Here is a 14,627-nt window from a genome sequence, read left to right as displayed (position 1 = left end):
GTTGGCTTCAGGTCTGTCCTGAAAGGAACATGGTTCATAGCTTCTCAAGAGGAGTGGTGCATCACTGGGGAACACTAGACCTGATGCAGGAATGAAAACCAAAAACGGCCATTCAACATTCCTGTTGAAATGTATTGCTCTTTGTACTTGTCGTCAATCGTAGTTTCAATGACACCACCATTATCCATTTCATATATCACACAGGCATCGAAAAAAACTCTTTGAAAAACTTATTTCAAGGTGATGTCAATCAAACAAAGCTTGCAACCCCCCTGCAGTCGCGTCAACATTGCTTGCTGAAAGCCAAGTACATTAAACATCCTTGGAGCTCAGCTGAGCATTAATAATTAAGTCATCTCTAAAAAGATGTCTGGTCAACTATTTTAACTGCTTCTGTTGATATAGTTGCCAGATGGCCTCCTTAACAGAGACAGGTTTCCAGAGTTGGGAATTTATTCGAACTCCCAATTTCCGTTTCTTCACAACCATCTGGCCCTCAATCTGTGCAGCCTGCCGATTTCAGCCAGTGCAGTGATAGAGGCATTATAGCTGGTTTCAGTCAACATGAATGTTAGAGGGGAAAATAATACAGGGCTCCTTAACAATCTTGTACTAAGAGTGACCGGTTTAACTCAGTTGACTAGACAGCTGGTTCGTGATACAGAGCAAAGCCAGCAGCGCGGGTTCAATTCCCACACTAGCTGAGGTTATTAATGAAACCCGCCTTCTCAACCTTGCCCCTCACCAGAGGTGTGGCAATCCTCAGGTTAAATCACCACCAGTCAGCTCTCCCCCTCAAGGGAAAAGCAGCCTATGGTCATCTGGGACTATGGCAACTTTATCTTATCCTACTGAATGGAGTGAGTGTACAAAAGACTGATAACCATTATAACTGTAATGCATTATGTGGTCAAATGGTCTTTGGAGATGGCCACTTGGATCAAGTGTGAAAGGAAGCCTGGTATTTGTGAAACTGTCAATAAGGAATCAACTCTTTGGGAGGTAACGAAAATAATGGTGGAAAATATTTAATAATCAGAACACACAAAGGAAAACCTCAGTCTGGTTCAACTCTGAGTTACTGTTCTTGTCCAGTTTTAGCACTCAAAATAATAATCAAATACACCTAACTTATAATTGAATGGGAATTATCATGAAAATTACCTGATTTGAAGGTCTAAGATAATTTGCCGGCTGTCTATGTTTTCTGTATATGTTTTTACCCCATCAATCCGTAGAGGCTGAAAAGAGATGAACAAAGAGATAGCAGTGAGCAGAGACCAAGTATCTTCAAAAGCCTCTAGCAGCTGGTGAACACAGACCTTCAGGAAATTAAATAAATCCACATTAATTTTTTTCCCCAATGTAACTTGCAGAAATAAAAATATGCTGTTCCTCTGCAATATTATTTATAATTATACCCAAGCAATTGCTATAACTTTCACAGCTGCTTTGACATGGCAGTTGGCGGGTCAGACCGATGCAGATGGAGGTGGGAAATTAGATGGTCCCCTGAAATTGAGAGATTTATCATGAGTTTTTAAAAAGAGGGCAGTGGAAAGGGTATGGAAGATTTGGTGAAACTGAATAGATTAGAATCAGGTGGATAGATACAAGTGGAACAATAGGAGGGCAGTCCATCAAGATTAAAACTAGAACTTTGGGAAAATGGAACACCAGAGATTTGTGGCTCAATGGGAAACAGGAAGCAGCAAAGGGAGTTGAGTAAATGATCTTAAATCAAATTTTCAAAGAAGTCAACTATTGCAGCCAAGGATAAATGGCAGCGGGGAAAAGGAGAAGACTGTTACTCTGGAGAAAAATAAAGATTATCTTTACTCACCAGGAAGGTATTTGAATAGTCAGTGGTTTTTGCAGAGAAGAATCAAGTTTTATGTAGTCTTGTGATATCTGATGATGGATGGCTAGCTAAACCAGTGTGTGCCAGATAAACTCAAATCTGTATGCCTTGGACTTGGTGCAAAATTGGGGGACATATCAAGGGGAATGAGCGAGCAGGATAGGAGAGTTAAGGTTTTACAGAGGACAAGAGCATTGACGGTACAGGCAAGGAAGTGGTTTGGAAAATCAACACTCCAGGCATACCATGGCGAATGGAACATGTTATGAGCCCCATGGAGGAACTGTAAACCGATAAAACCAAATTTGTTGAATGACCCTCAAATGAAGAGATTATCAAACCAATTCCACTTTTTATAGCATTTACTTTAACATGATTCAGAACCAACACAAATTAAACATGAATTAACAGACAAACGGTACTTCAAATAAAAAGACATGTTTCACTTCAAATAGTCAATACAACAAATGTGTTTTACACGAAGACAAACACTCCACAAAATGTGTCAGCACGAGCAGGATCAAGTTCTCCAACTTGGCCTCGGGTACATAGGCTTTCTCACTTGTTCACTCATTCGATTTGGCCTTCAATCACATTCACCAGTAGCCGTATCAGAACTTCCTTGAATGCACAGATTTCCCACCGTCGCCTTTTTCCAACCCCTTTAATAAATCCTGTCAAATGTTCACAAACTCAACAGCAATAAAATTGCCCAATTCACAATTGCTGCTGTAACCCGGTCTTCTGCTTTCTGCCCTGTTCAAGTGTAATACGCAAACACTGCTCCTTGTAAATATGCCTCTGTTCAGCTCTGCCTGGCCACATGCTTCCAGGTCAAGGGACCAATATTTCTTATCCAAGAAAAATACAAATAATTTCTTTACAATTGTTACAAACTCTAAAAGTTCTTTTCAAAGAAACATTCTTAAAAGTGATCAGATTCACGAGATATTTCTAAACAAATAAAAACATTTTGCTGACTGTAGTGCTTCTGGCTCAGAGATCATCACCAAGACCAACAGCTAAACAGTTGGGTATTTAAGAGTGCACTTGTAAGTTACTCATGGGAAAAGTCTTTTTTCTAGGGATTGACAAAGTCAGTGGGGTTGGAAGGCGGCAGGATATGGTGGTGAGGGGTTCAAGGAAGTAGGTGACCTTGTCATCAATTGAGATCATGACAAGCGTGAAACTATGGGAGATAACAGGAGGAGTGAGGGAATAGCTGTGAATAGGGATACAAATCCCTATTTGGAATGAGAGATTTAAGGAAAACAGGAGGGAATTGCATACACTATCTCCAAATTTGCTGGGTGGCAGTTTGCGTGCTGTGAGGAGGATGCAAAGAGGCTTCAGGGTGACTTGGACAGGCTGGCTGAGTGGGCAAATACAATATAACGTAGGTAAATGTACGGTTATCCACTTTGGTGGCAAAAACAGGAAGGCAGATTATCTGAATGGTGGCATTTTGGGAAAAGGGGGAGTGCAATGAGACCTGGGTGTAATGGTGGAACAGTCGCTGAAGGTTCGCATGCAGGTACAGCAGCCAGTGAAAGGAGCTAATGGCATGCCTGTCTTCATAGCGACAAAGTATAGGAGATGGGATGTCTTTCTGCAGTTAAACAGGGCCTTGGTGAGGCCACACCTTGAGTATTGTGAACAGTTTTGGTCTCCTAGTTTGAGGAAGGACATTCTTGCTATTGAGGGTGTCCAGTAAAGGTTCACCAGACTAATTCCCCAGATGGCAGGACTGGCATATGAAGAAAGACTGGATCAACTGGGCTTGTACTCACTGGAGCTTAGAAGAATTAGAGGGGATCTCATAGAAACATAAAATTCTGATGGGACTGGACAGGCTAGATGCGGGAAGAATATTCCCGATGTTTGAGACGTCCAGAACTAGGGGTCACAGCCAAGAATAAGGGGCAAGTCATTCAGGACTGAGATGAGGAAGAACTTAGTTTCTCAGAGAGTTGTGAACTTGGGGAATTCTCCACCAAAAAAAGCTGTTTGTGCCAGTTCGTTGGATATATTCAAGAGGGAGCTGGTCATGGCTCTTGCGGCTAAAGGGACCAAGGGGTATGGAAAGAGTGTGGGAGTGGCATACTGAATTTATATGATCAGCTATGAAAATGTTGAATGGTGGTGCAGTCTCGAAGGCCTCCTCCTGCACCTATCTTCTATGTTTCTATGAATTAATTTAAGATTCCTACTATTTCTTTCTTAAATAAAAAGTCAATTTCTCCATAAGAGCATTTGTTTATTTCAGTTTTGCAAGAAACTAGTACTCACCTTGCTTCCCACGTCAACTTTTGTGAAATTGAAGGTACTAAGATGGCTATTTGCTCCCCTCACAGCTGGTTCAATGGTTTCTTTCAACAGTTTCTCCACAAACTGGCAGATAAATGGCCACATTTTTTTTACTGTCTAAAAGTAATAAAACAGAATAACAATTTTTTGAACCATGATCAGGATACAAAATACAAATGCTAAAACCAGCACATCAAAACGGCAGTGTTACGTGGGCAATGTTACATAAAATAATTGACCAAGTAACACAATTGGCCATTCAGCCTACCATAAATTCTCTCAGAAGAACTATCGACTCTGTTCCATTTCCCTTCCTTTTCACCAGACTCAGATTTTTATTTTTCAAACATTTATCCACTTCATTCAAAAAGCTCTTATGGAATTTTCTATCTGTACATTTGGTCTCATATTCCATGTCCTAACAACGTTTTGCATGAAAAAGAAATCCCCTATTCCTCATTTAAAGTCATAAAATCAGTAGGTAACCAGAATACATATTCTACTTGAATGGCAGCAGCATAATCTTGAGAGATCCATTCATTTTCTTGTCATTTCAGGCAGTCAGAATAAAGAATGGGTCAAGAGGATAAACTTCTTTTAAGCTTTAAAATCTCAACTGGTCCAACCATAAGATTAGTGGGTAGGCTTCAAGTGTCTAAATGTGAATAAGAACCATGAAAGCTATTTAATTCCGCTGACAAAAAAATCTCACATGACTGAGGGAGGGCATGAAGGGTTAGAACTTGAACAAACATTTTTCACAATAAAAAGCATTCCCGGTTAGTAGATTAAAAAAATTTTTGAAAGCTAGCAATCCTGTTGTTCTCAACCACCCACTCAAAAGATTGCTGGTCCTGTGATGTCACTACATAAGCTTCAATATTGTCAACTCACACGAGTTTCAATATGATATTCAATAAGCTCTCTATGCAGATAGTTTATTTTATTTGAAAGGTTAAAATTCTGTAAACCGTAACATGTTACTTTGACAGACTGAGCTTAATAGCCTTTTTCCGTGTTGTTCTAATTCTACATGATAAACCAGTGGCCAACATCTAAACTGTAAATAGAATCAACTTCACACAAACTAAAGCATAATAACCTGCCTCTTCCTTTTACCCACATTACAATTATTTTTTTTAAAGTATTTTTCAAAATGCAGTTTGCAAATTGTGCACAGTGGCAAGCCTGCTGCCTCTCAGCGTCAGGGACCTGCACTCAATTCCAGCCTTGGGTGACCGTGTGGATGTTGCATGTTCCCCAGTGTCTGCGTGGGATCCTTCTGGGTGCTCCGGTTTCCTGCCACAGTCCAAAGACATGCAGGTTAAGTGGATTGGCCATGCTAAATTGCCCCTCATGTCCAAAGTTTAGGTGGGGATACAGGCAGAGGGCAGGGCAGTGGGCCTAGATGCCCTTTTGGAAGGACTCGATGGGACGAATAGCCTCCTTCTGCGCTGTAAGAATTCTAGGAAGTCAAATTCATTAACTGACAGACTCTGCTACAACGCTATTCCATGCTAGAGATGCTGGAATATCTGGCTTACACATCAACTGATCCAACAAGGCAACTGTAACAAGCAGAGTGGGCCTTTGAAACAGATGCTGTGGGTGCAGAAGATCTGGAGAGAGTCAGAGCTGACTGTTAGCAGCAGAAATATATACGGACTCAAAGTTGGCTCCAATCCATCCTGTGAATAATTAATTTCCATGCTCTCTGGATTACACTTGTAGCAAGTAGTTTTCTCAAAAATCAATCAATATTGCAGTACCTTGTTTATCCATTCTACCCGTTCCACGTCTGGGAAGTGAACCTGAAACAACAAGAGATTGAGGGTAAGCACAATTTAGCTGGAGAGCACTGGGTGTGGTATTTTTTTCTTGGATCAAACAGGGACCATTTGATGGAGAATTTTAGCTCCAATAAAATAATTGAGCCTTAGCTCAAAGAACCTCAGTCAAAGCAATCTAAAGGGGTTTTGCCGAGGCTTCCAGGAGTACATTAAATGGAGATATTTTATAAACTGAATTTCTGCATGGCTGATGTGAACCTTTGTTTAAATATTGCAGAAACAGCAAAATTGGTCCCTTTCTTATTCATAGATCATTATTCATTTGCAATAAAGCCTCGCTATAATGAAGTTTGCTGTTATTGAATACTGTACGGGTAATTCATTACACATCATTAACATTAAAGTGAACCTGACCTGTTTTACAACAATTTTCTTCAAAGTTATACATTTACAAAAAAAAAAAAATCATACTGCATATAGTTTATAGTAGCATTCAGTTCTATAAGCAGACATGTTTGGCACAAGACAGGCAGAATTGCCAACAAATATTGATTCTGGATTTTTAAAATTTGATTCACCTAAACAAACATGTATTTTGAACATATAGCAAGAACAGATTTTTTCCCATTCAATCAAAAGATGTGGGTGCCGCTGACAAGACCAGTATTTAAAGCACATCGCTAATTGTCCTGGGACGGTCGTGGTCAAGTTACCTTCTTGAACCATTTGCAGTTCACACTGTTCACGCTGGCGGGATCTTCCAGTCCCACCGACAGCACTGGTTTCCCGGCATCAAGGAGTGGTCAACGGGAAATTCTGTCGACGACAGTTGGACTAGAAAATCCCACTGGAGGGCCGCCTCATCCTCAGAAAGACATGCGGCGGGCGGGTTGTGCGGTAAATCCCACCGTGTGTGTAAAAGGCTCTTCTGCAGTGCTGTCAGGGAGTTCCGGAATTTTGACCCAATGAAAACGAAGGAACAATGATATATTTTCAAACCAAGTTCTTGTGCCTACTACTCTTGTCTTTCCATGGTTATGGGTTGGGAGCGATTATTGGAGAAACCTTGGTGAGTTGGAGTGCATCCTCTAAACAGTGTACACTACAGCCACTGTGTGGGGTACTGGCGAGTGTGAATGTTTACAGTGATGAATGGAATTTCATTCAAGGGTGGCACAGTGGCTAGCATGGCTGCCTCACAGCTCAAGGGACCCGGATTCAATTTCGGCCTTGGGGGACTGTGTGGAGTTTGTATGTTACGTTCTCCCTGTGACTGTGTTTTCTCTGGGTGCTCTGGTTTCCTCTCAGTCAAAAGATGTGCAGGTAGGTGGAATGGACATGCTAAGTTGCCATTTCGTGATCAAAAGTTTGGTGGTTACAAGGGATAGGGTGTGGGTGTGGTCCTTGGGGCCTAGACGATTGACCTCCAACAACTAGAACCATATTTCTTTGTGCTCGGTATGTCTTCAATCACTAGAGATACTGATCCTCTGATTACAATTTTACTTGGGCTCCATGATGCCACACACATCCCAATATTATCTTGCTATCAGGAGCTGTCACTCTCACGTAATCCCGGAGATTCCGCTGTTTTGTCCAAGTTGGTCTTGGCAAAACCCATTCTGAGCATTGGCAAACAACTGAGTAAGTGCTGCTTGATGGTGCTGTTGGTTACCCCTTCTAATGCCTAACATAGTAAATTTGCCATATTAGATTCCTGTTACTTTTTGAGGACAGGACATAGTGTGGCAATTTTCAAGTTTGTCAGGTGAATCCCAATATTGAACATGCTTGGGCAGAAGCTCAAGTCTTCCAGCACAACAGCCAGGATGTTCTTAGGGCCTGTAGCCTTTTCTGTATCCAGTGTACTTAGCCATTTCTTGAAGTCAAAGGGAGTGAGTCAAATTAGCAGAAGACCGACTTCAGTGTTGCTGGAAACTTCGGAGGCGGTTGCGATGGATTGTCAACATGGCATTTCTGGCTAAAGACGGGTGCAAACATTTCAGCTTGGTCTTTTGTGCTCAAGCTGGGCTCCTTCATCATGGAGGACAGAGATGTTCATAGAACATTTTCCTTTTAAATTGTCCACCACCATTCATAATTAGGTACATCTGGACGGTAAAACTAGATCTGATCTACTAGTTGTGGGATTGTCTGGCATTTTCTGCTTCTGCTGTTCAGTATGCATGTAGTGCTGCGTTGTAGCGTCACCAGCTGGGCACCTCATTTTTCAGTACAGATGCTCCTGGCGTGTTCCTTTACTCTCCTTGCTGAATCAGAGTTGGTCTTCTGGCTTAGTGGTATGGTAAGGGATATCTCAAGCTATGGATATTACAAATGGTGGTTGATAACTAGAGCATGAATTAGGTACCTCATTTGGCCCTTCGAGCTTTTCAATAGACTGGATTGTGCCCTCAACTCCACTCACCTGCCTGCCAGCTCTCACTGCCTTGTCTATCAAAAATCTAACTGGGCCTTTCATATCTGCTAACCCATAACCCTCAACTCATTTTCAACCGAAAAGCTATTCTGTTGCTGCTGGTAGCCCACAGGTCCCATTTTAAGTTGTTAGATCTGTTCTGAATGTATCTACTTGGTGTGATGATAATGCCACACAGCAGGACATGAAGTGAAATGAAAATCGCTTATTGTCACAAGTAGGCTTCAAATGAAGTTACTGTGAAAAGCCCCTAGTCGCCACATTCCGGCGCCTGTTCAGTGAAAGGTAAAATTGTAAGGCTAGTCCGGCAGCTGTGTTTCAGGATTTGGACAATTTGGCCAGTAGTGCTTTAACCAAGACATTCTTTGTGATGGACATTCAAGTCCCTTCCCAGAATGCATTCTGTGCCTTTGTTACCCTTAATGCTTCTTCCATGTTCTCAACATGGAGCAGTAGGCTGACTGCATCTAGGACTGCCACAAGGACCAGGGCTGGGGCCTCAGTTATTCACAATCTACATTAATGACTTGGATGAAGTAACAGAGACTAACAAATCTAAATTTGCTGATGATACAAAGCTAGGTGGGCATGCCAGCTGTGAGAAGGACACAGAGGCTGCAAAGAGATATAAACAGGCTAAATAAGTGGATACAAGGAGGCAGCTGGAGTGCAATTGGGAGTTATTCACTGGAGTTGGTCTCCATATCGAAAATGTCCCACGAGGCGTCAGAACCATCCCACAATGGGCGGGACCAAGCCATGCTCACATAAGTAGGCCTTAAACCTACTTACCCAATATCTATCGGTCTCCCCAGAGGGGCTGCAGCCGGGCGCTGTTCAGTACTGGTCCACACAAACGTGGACAGAATAGTACCCGAGGGCCTCCCAGGCCATTGGAGGTCCCTGGGTGACTAAGATTTGTGCAGGTTGCCCCCCTGACCTTCCCTCTGGAATATGGGTGGCAGTGTGAGGGCGCCAGTCTGGCACTGCCACGGGTCAGGGACAGAAGAGGGCCACACCCATGAAAGGATGGTGGAGGGGGCATAAAGGCTGAGGGGCTGGCAGTGCCTTCTGGGTACTAGCCTAGTACTGCCAAGGTACCATGGCACTGCCAGTTGGCAGAGGCCCTGCCAGGTTGGCATTTTTTTGTGCGCTGGCAATCAGGCTGGGGGTGCCCTGTGCGGGTGTTCGGGTGTTGCCGGCAGAGCTGGAGGAAAAGTCCCAGCTAAACCCGCCACAAATGACACTTAAGCTTTTCCAATAAATCGCACCCATTATTTCCTGTGGTTGGGGAACCTAGAACAAAGTGCCAATCATTCATGACTGAAAAGAGGAGAAATTTCTTAACCCAAAGGCTTGTAATTCTTTAGAATGCTCTACCACAGAGCGCTGTGGCTGCGCCGCCACTGAATATATTTAAGGCTCAGATAAATAGATTTTGGATTTCAGGAAATCAAGGGATAGGGGAATAGGTGGGAAATGTGAAGTTGAAGCCCAGATTAAACATGATTATATTGAATGGTGGAGGCTCAACAGATCATATGATCTTCTCCTGCTCCTCTTTTTTTATGTTCTTACTAACAGAGATGGCAGTAGGTGGTAATCAAGCAGGAGATTTCCTTGTCCATCTACAAGACAGAAGCCAGGAATGTGATGGAATACTCCCCTCTTACCTGGATGAGTGCAGCTCCAACAACGCTCAACAAGCTCTACACCATCCAAGACAAAGCAGCTGCTTGATGGCACCCCTTCCACAAATGTTCACTGCCTCCACACTGATGCACAGTGGCAGCTCCATGTACCATTTACTGGATAAAGTGCAGCAATGCATCAAGCATCCTTAAACAGCATCTTCCAAACCAGTGATCTCTACCATCTGGAAAGACAAAGGGAGTAGATGCAAGGGCACACCAAACCTGCAAGATCCCCAAGGCACACACCACCCCGACTTGGAAATATGTCACCATTCCTTCATGGTCACTACATCCTGGGACACCCTTCCCAACAGCACTGTGGGTATACCTGTGCCAGATGGGCTATGACAGTTCATGGTGGCAGCTAATGCCACCTTCCCAAAGGTAACTCAGGATGGGAAACAAATTCTGGCCTTCAGAAATACCTACATCTCATGAAAGAATGAAACAAACATAATGCAAGTCTTTCTTTTATGGCATTCTTCCAAGGCCCTACAGACTCACCATGGCAACCAATAGGTTCTTAAATTATTTATTTTTTGCAGGCATCATCATTTCTCAAGTCATTTCATGAATTCATAGCTGTGGAAAAGTACCATGAAGTACAAATCTTGCATTTGCTTTTTTACTAGTTTGAACACTGTCCTACTCAGTTTATTTTACATGGTTCTGGGGGTTTGGTACGTTTCGGCGTGGCCAGTTCGGCGTGGCCAGTTCGGCGTGGCCAGTTCGGCGTGGCCAGTTCGGCGTGGCCAGTTCGGCGTGGCCAGTTCGGCGTGGCCAGTTCGGCGTGGCCAGTTCGGCGTGGCCAGTTCGGCGGAGGAATTTTTCGGCGGAGGGACGTTTCGGCGTCAAATTAGTTATAGTCGCAAAATGTTTGTGCAGCCCATTTCTTGTATCTTTTCCTTCCAGCCGCCTCAGTTATCGTGTTTGTGCACCAAACCGGGTCTCTTAAAGAAAGGCACCAACATTAAACTCTTAAAGAAAGCCGGTGTTACTGAAAGTATTGAAGCAGCTGCCCAGTGATCTACACTGCTGTCTGACTTAACACATTGTGTAAAGTCACAATATCTTCAGTAACACCGGCTGTATAAAGTCAGACCCGGTTTGGTGCTCCGCGGGGGAGCTTATGGACCCCAACTGTCAGTTGTGTCAATTTCAGCGGCCGGCTCACTTTGATCCGGAGAGGGAAGCTGCTCTCTCACTGAAGCAATCAGCGGCCGCTGAAATTGACACTGCCTGCTGCTCTCTCCCTCCAATCAGAAACATTAAAACTTAAAAGTTGGATTGGAGAGAGAGAGCAGCAGGCAGTGTCAATTTCAGCGGCCGCTGATTGCTTCAGTGAGAGAGCAGCTTCCCTCTCCGGCCGCTGAAATTGACACTGTTTTAATTAGATCCACGATGGGGGTTTTAAATTTATTTTAAAATCTATGCTAGCGCTTCCCATTGAGAGTCTACGGGGGTCTGACCTCTCCCCCCCCCCGCCCCCAGTAGACTCTCAATGGGAAGCGCTAGCATAGATTTTAAAATAAATTTCCGTCCCTCCGCCGAAAAACTCCTCCGTCGAATCGGCCACGCCGAAACGTCCCATTCCAATCGGCTACGCCGAACTGGCCCCGCCGAATCGGCCACGCCGAACTGGCCACGCCGAAACGTCCCATCCCCGGTTCTGGACCCAGTTTTTGCATACCATTAACTATCTTACCCACCTCTATTTCAGTCAGCTGGTTTTCAAGGCTCAAATCCCCGAATTTACTCAATCGTTCCTTGCAAGGCTGGTGCTCAACATGTCTTGCGTCTCCCTCTGAATTGTTTTCAAGGATTTTAAATGTATTTTCTGTCTCTGAACGGAACTAGATACAAGTGTTCAAGACAAGAACTAACCAGAGAAGTGTAACTTGCAGAATTAAATAAGTCTTCTGTTATTCTCCCTAATGCTTGGTTTCCTAGTATTTTAGATAGGTGTTTACCATCTATTAACCTAAAAAACCTTGCGGAAATCTAAAATCTCAGTTCACCGACCTATATTGCTCCTTCATTCTTTTGACTATGTTGATTTCATTCCTTTCTGAAACATTCAACAACTGAATTCTTCAATATTATAAAGACAGAGTAGAAAATTTAACTGGCACAATGGAAATGGTTAAATGAACAATAGGGTCCCAGAATCATAACTTTCATCTGCTGTGCAATTACTAAAATGACATGTCCATTCCTGCCAGCAAGTGAGAACACAATTCTGAATGCAAGGCAAGAATGAGAAGCACACAATCGGCTCCAGCGTTTCGATCCACGCTAAATTTCCTGTGACGATCCATCCAGTATCATAGGGCCCAAATTACAGTGCAAAAGTCCCAGGAAAAGTAGAGTTAATATTTTTAACATTAATTGCATCAGAACACCAAGGGCGGGATTTACCTACCACCCTGCCACACGTTTTCAGTGTGGGAGGCGGCCCACCAGTGGGATTTACCAACCCTGCCGTTGTCAACAGGATTTCCCGGTGACTGCAACCCTCATCGGCAGGAAACCAGTGCACTAGCGTGGGACCGGAATATCCCGCCAGCGTGAACAGCCGGTAGATCTCGCCCCTAATTACCACAGCTCTCCCTCCCCACTGAAGTCAAGAGTGAGATCATCACTGCTACTTCGTTCACTGCAGAATGGAGTTTGTTGGTTAACTATACTGTATTCATAACAGAAACACATGTAAAAGACAACATTACTTCTAAGCATTTTAATGCAATTGCAATATCAGCAGTACATTTTCTTGACTATATGTATCAATGTAGAGCCCATAGGTTTACCACAGTGAAATCACAATGAGTCAAACTCGGATGACTTTTAATAATGTGTCGACTTGGAATGAATTTAACCCAAGTGCCTTTTCACTTAAGTATGACTGGGGAGCTCAATCCTGTGTTTTGTACAGCAGTGTGAGAAATCCTAGATTATCTGTGTGGTCTGGATGACCAGATTTCAGGAAGTGACACTGATTTTACCAGTTTGAGAGCCAGGTTTCAGAGCTTGATCGTTGGTTTGAGGCACAACGGTGTATCCGCGAGGTTGAGAGGTTCGTGGATAGCACTTTTTTTTTTAAAGACATGGTCACCCCACAGCTGAAGAAAGTGCGGTCAGAGTGGGAATGGCTGACCACCAATTAAAAGATAGGCAGGCGGGTAACCAGGAAAGTCCCAGAGGGCATCTCACTCAAGAACCGTTTTTCTGTGTTAGAAAACAGTGAAAGTGAGTTTCCCTGGGGAATGCAGACAGACCCAAACTCACGGCATTGTGGGTGGCTCAGCTGCGCAAGTGGGGAGGAGTAAGAGTGGAAGAGCAGTAGCGGTAGGAGACTCAAGAGTGAGGAGTGCAGACAGGTGTTTCTGCAGCCGCAGACGTGACTCCAAGACGCCTCCCTGATGCCAGGGTCTTGGGTGTCACTCAATGCCTGCAGGGCATTCTGAAGGGAGAGGATGAATAGTCACAGGTCGTGATTCGCATCAGAACCAATGACGCAAGCAGAAAGAGGGATAAAGAACGAGCAAAAATTTAGGGCGCTATGTAGAATGTAAAGCAGGACCTCAGAGGGTGTAACCTCTGGAATGTTCCTGGTGCCATATGCTAATGTATATAGGAGTAGGCTGATAAAGCAGATGAGCATGTGGCTGAAGAGATGGTTTAGGAGGGAAGGCTTTAGTTTCCCTGGATCACTGGGCCCATTTTTGAGGAAGATGGGGCCTGTGGAAGTTGGGTTGCACCCGAATTGGAATGGGATCAATATCTTTGCAGTGTAGTTTGTTAGTGCTGTGAGGGAGGTTGAAACGTATTTGGCAGGGGTATAGGTCAGTGTGGAGGTACAGTGGGGGGGGGGGGGGGGGGGAAAGAGGGTTAATGAGGAGGTGGTGCTGCAATATTGATCAAGGTGCTGCAGTGAGAAGGGACTAGAAAGGCAACCAGGTCATCCTTGGACTGGCATGGAAAAGATGGACTGAATGGCCTCCTTCTGTGCTGTAACTTTTCTATGATTCTATGAACCCATTGTGTTTGACATAGGGTTACACAGAAGTGTATTTAGGTGGAATGGGTTATCACTAATGCTACTTAACTCACATTTTTGGGCGAATCCCCTGGGATCCTTCCGTATAATACAAATGTGAATGTCATTTGTACTCAATTCCTGCACTGCTAAATGTTGTAGAAAATTGAGTGTAATCCTCAAAATACATATTGCTTCTTTCTGTACTGCTCCTGTAATGGCTTTCTGTAGTCAATCACTAGTAAAAAAAACTCTTAAAAATCACAACTCCTAGCCTCATAATGCAGTATTAAAGCAGAACGGACTTGTTTTTGTGGCAATTTTGTTTACTCAACATGTATCCTTGATTAAATCTCTAGGAAATTGCTGTCAGAAAATTAGTTTGAAATTCTAGCAAAACTCTATTGCTTCCGATTCCCCAAAATGCTTATTGTGCCATATTCTATGTATATTAGCTGTATATTGGCATTTAACAAGCACGTCATTATTTTCAAAAAAT

At 43.5% G+C, this 14,627-nt stretch overlaps 1 protein-coding gene across 6 annotated transcripts in view; it reads right to left on the bottom strand.

The window, feature by feature from the left end:
• Window positions 1–14,627, bottom strand: part of esyt2b (extended synaptotagmin-like protein 2b) — a 293,556-nt gene that overhangs the window by 169,494 nt on the left and 109,435 nt on the right. For all 6 annotated transcript variants that reach the window (XM_038798358.1, XM_038798362.1, XM_038798359.1 and 3 more), the window contains exons 2-4: window positions 5,938–5,979; window positions 4,151–4,285; window positions 1,165–1,241 (exon numbers count right to left, since the gene is read on the bottom strand). In XM_038798358.1, coding sequence (XP_038654286.1) covers window positions 1,165–1,241; window positions 4,151–4,285; window positions 5,938–5,979 — 254 coding nt within the window. The remainder of the gene's footprint in view (window positions 1–1,164; window positions 1,242–4,150; window positions 4,286–5,937; window positions 5,980–14,627) is intronic.

This window comes from Scyliorhinus canicula, chromosome 5 (assembly GCF_902713615.1).
Source record: "Scyliorhinus canicula chromosome 5, sScyCan1.1, whole genome shotgun sequence".
Taxonomy (NCBI): Eukaryota; Metazoa; Chordata; class Chondrichthyes; order Carcharhiniformes; family Scyliorhinidae; genus Scyliorhinus; species Scyliorhinus canicula.
This window is presented reverse-complemented; position numbering and strand designations above follow the sequence as displayed.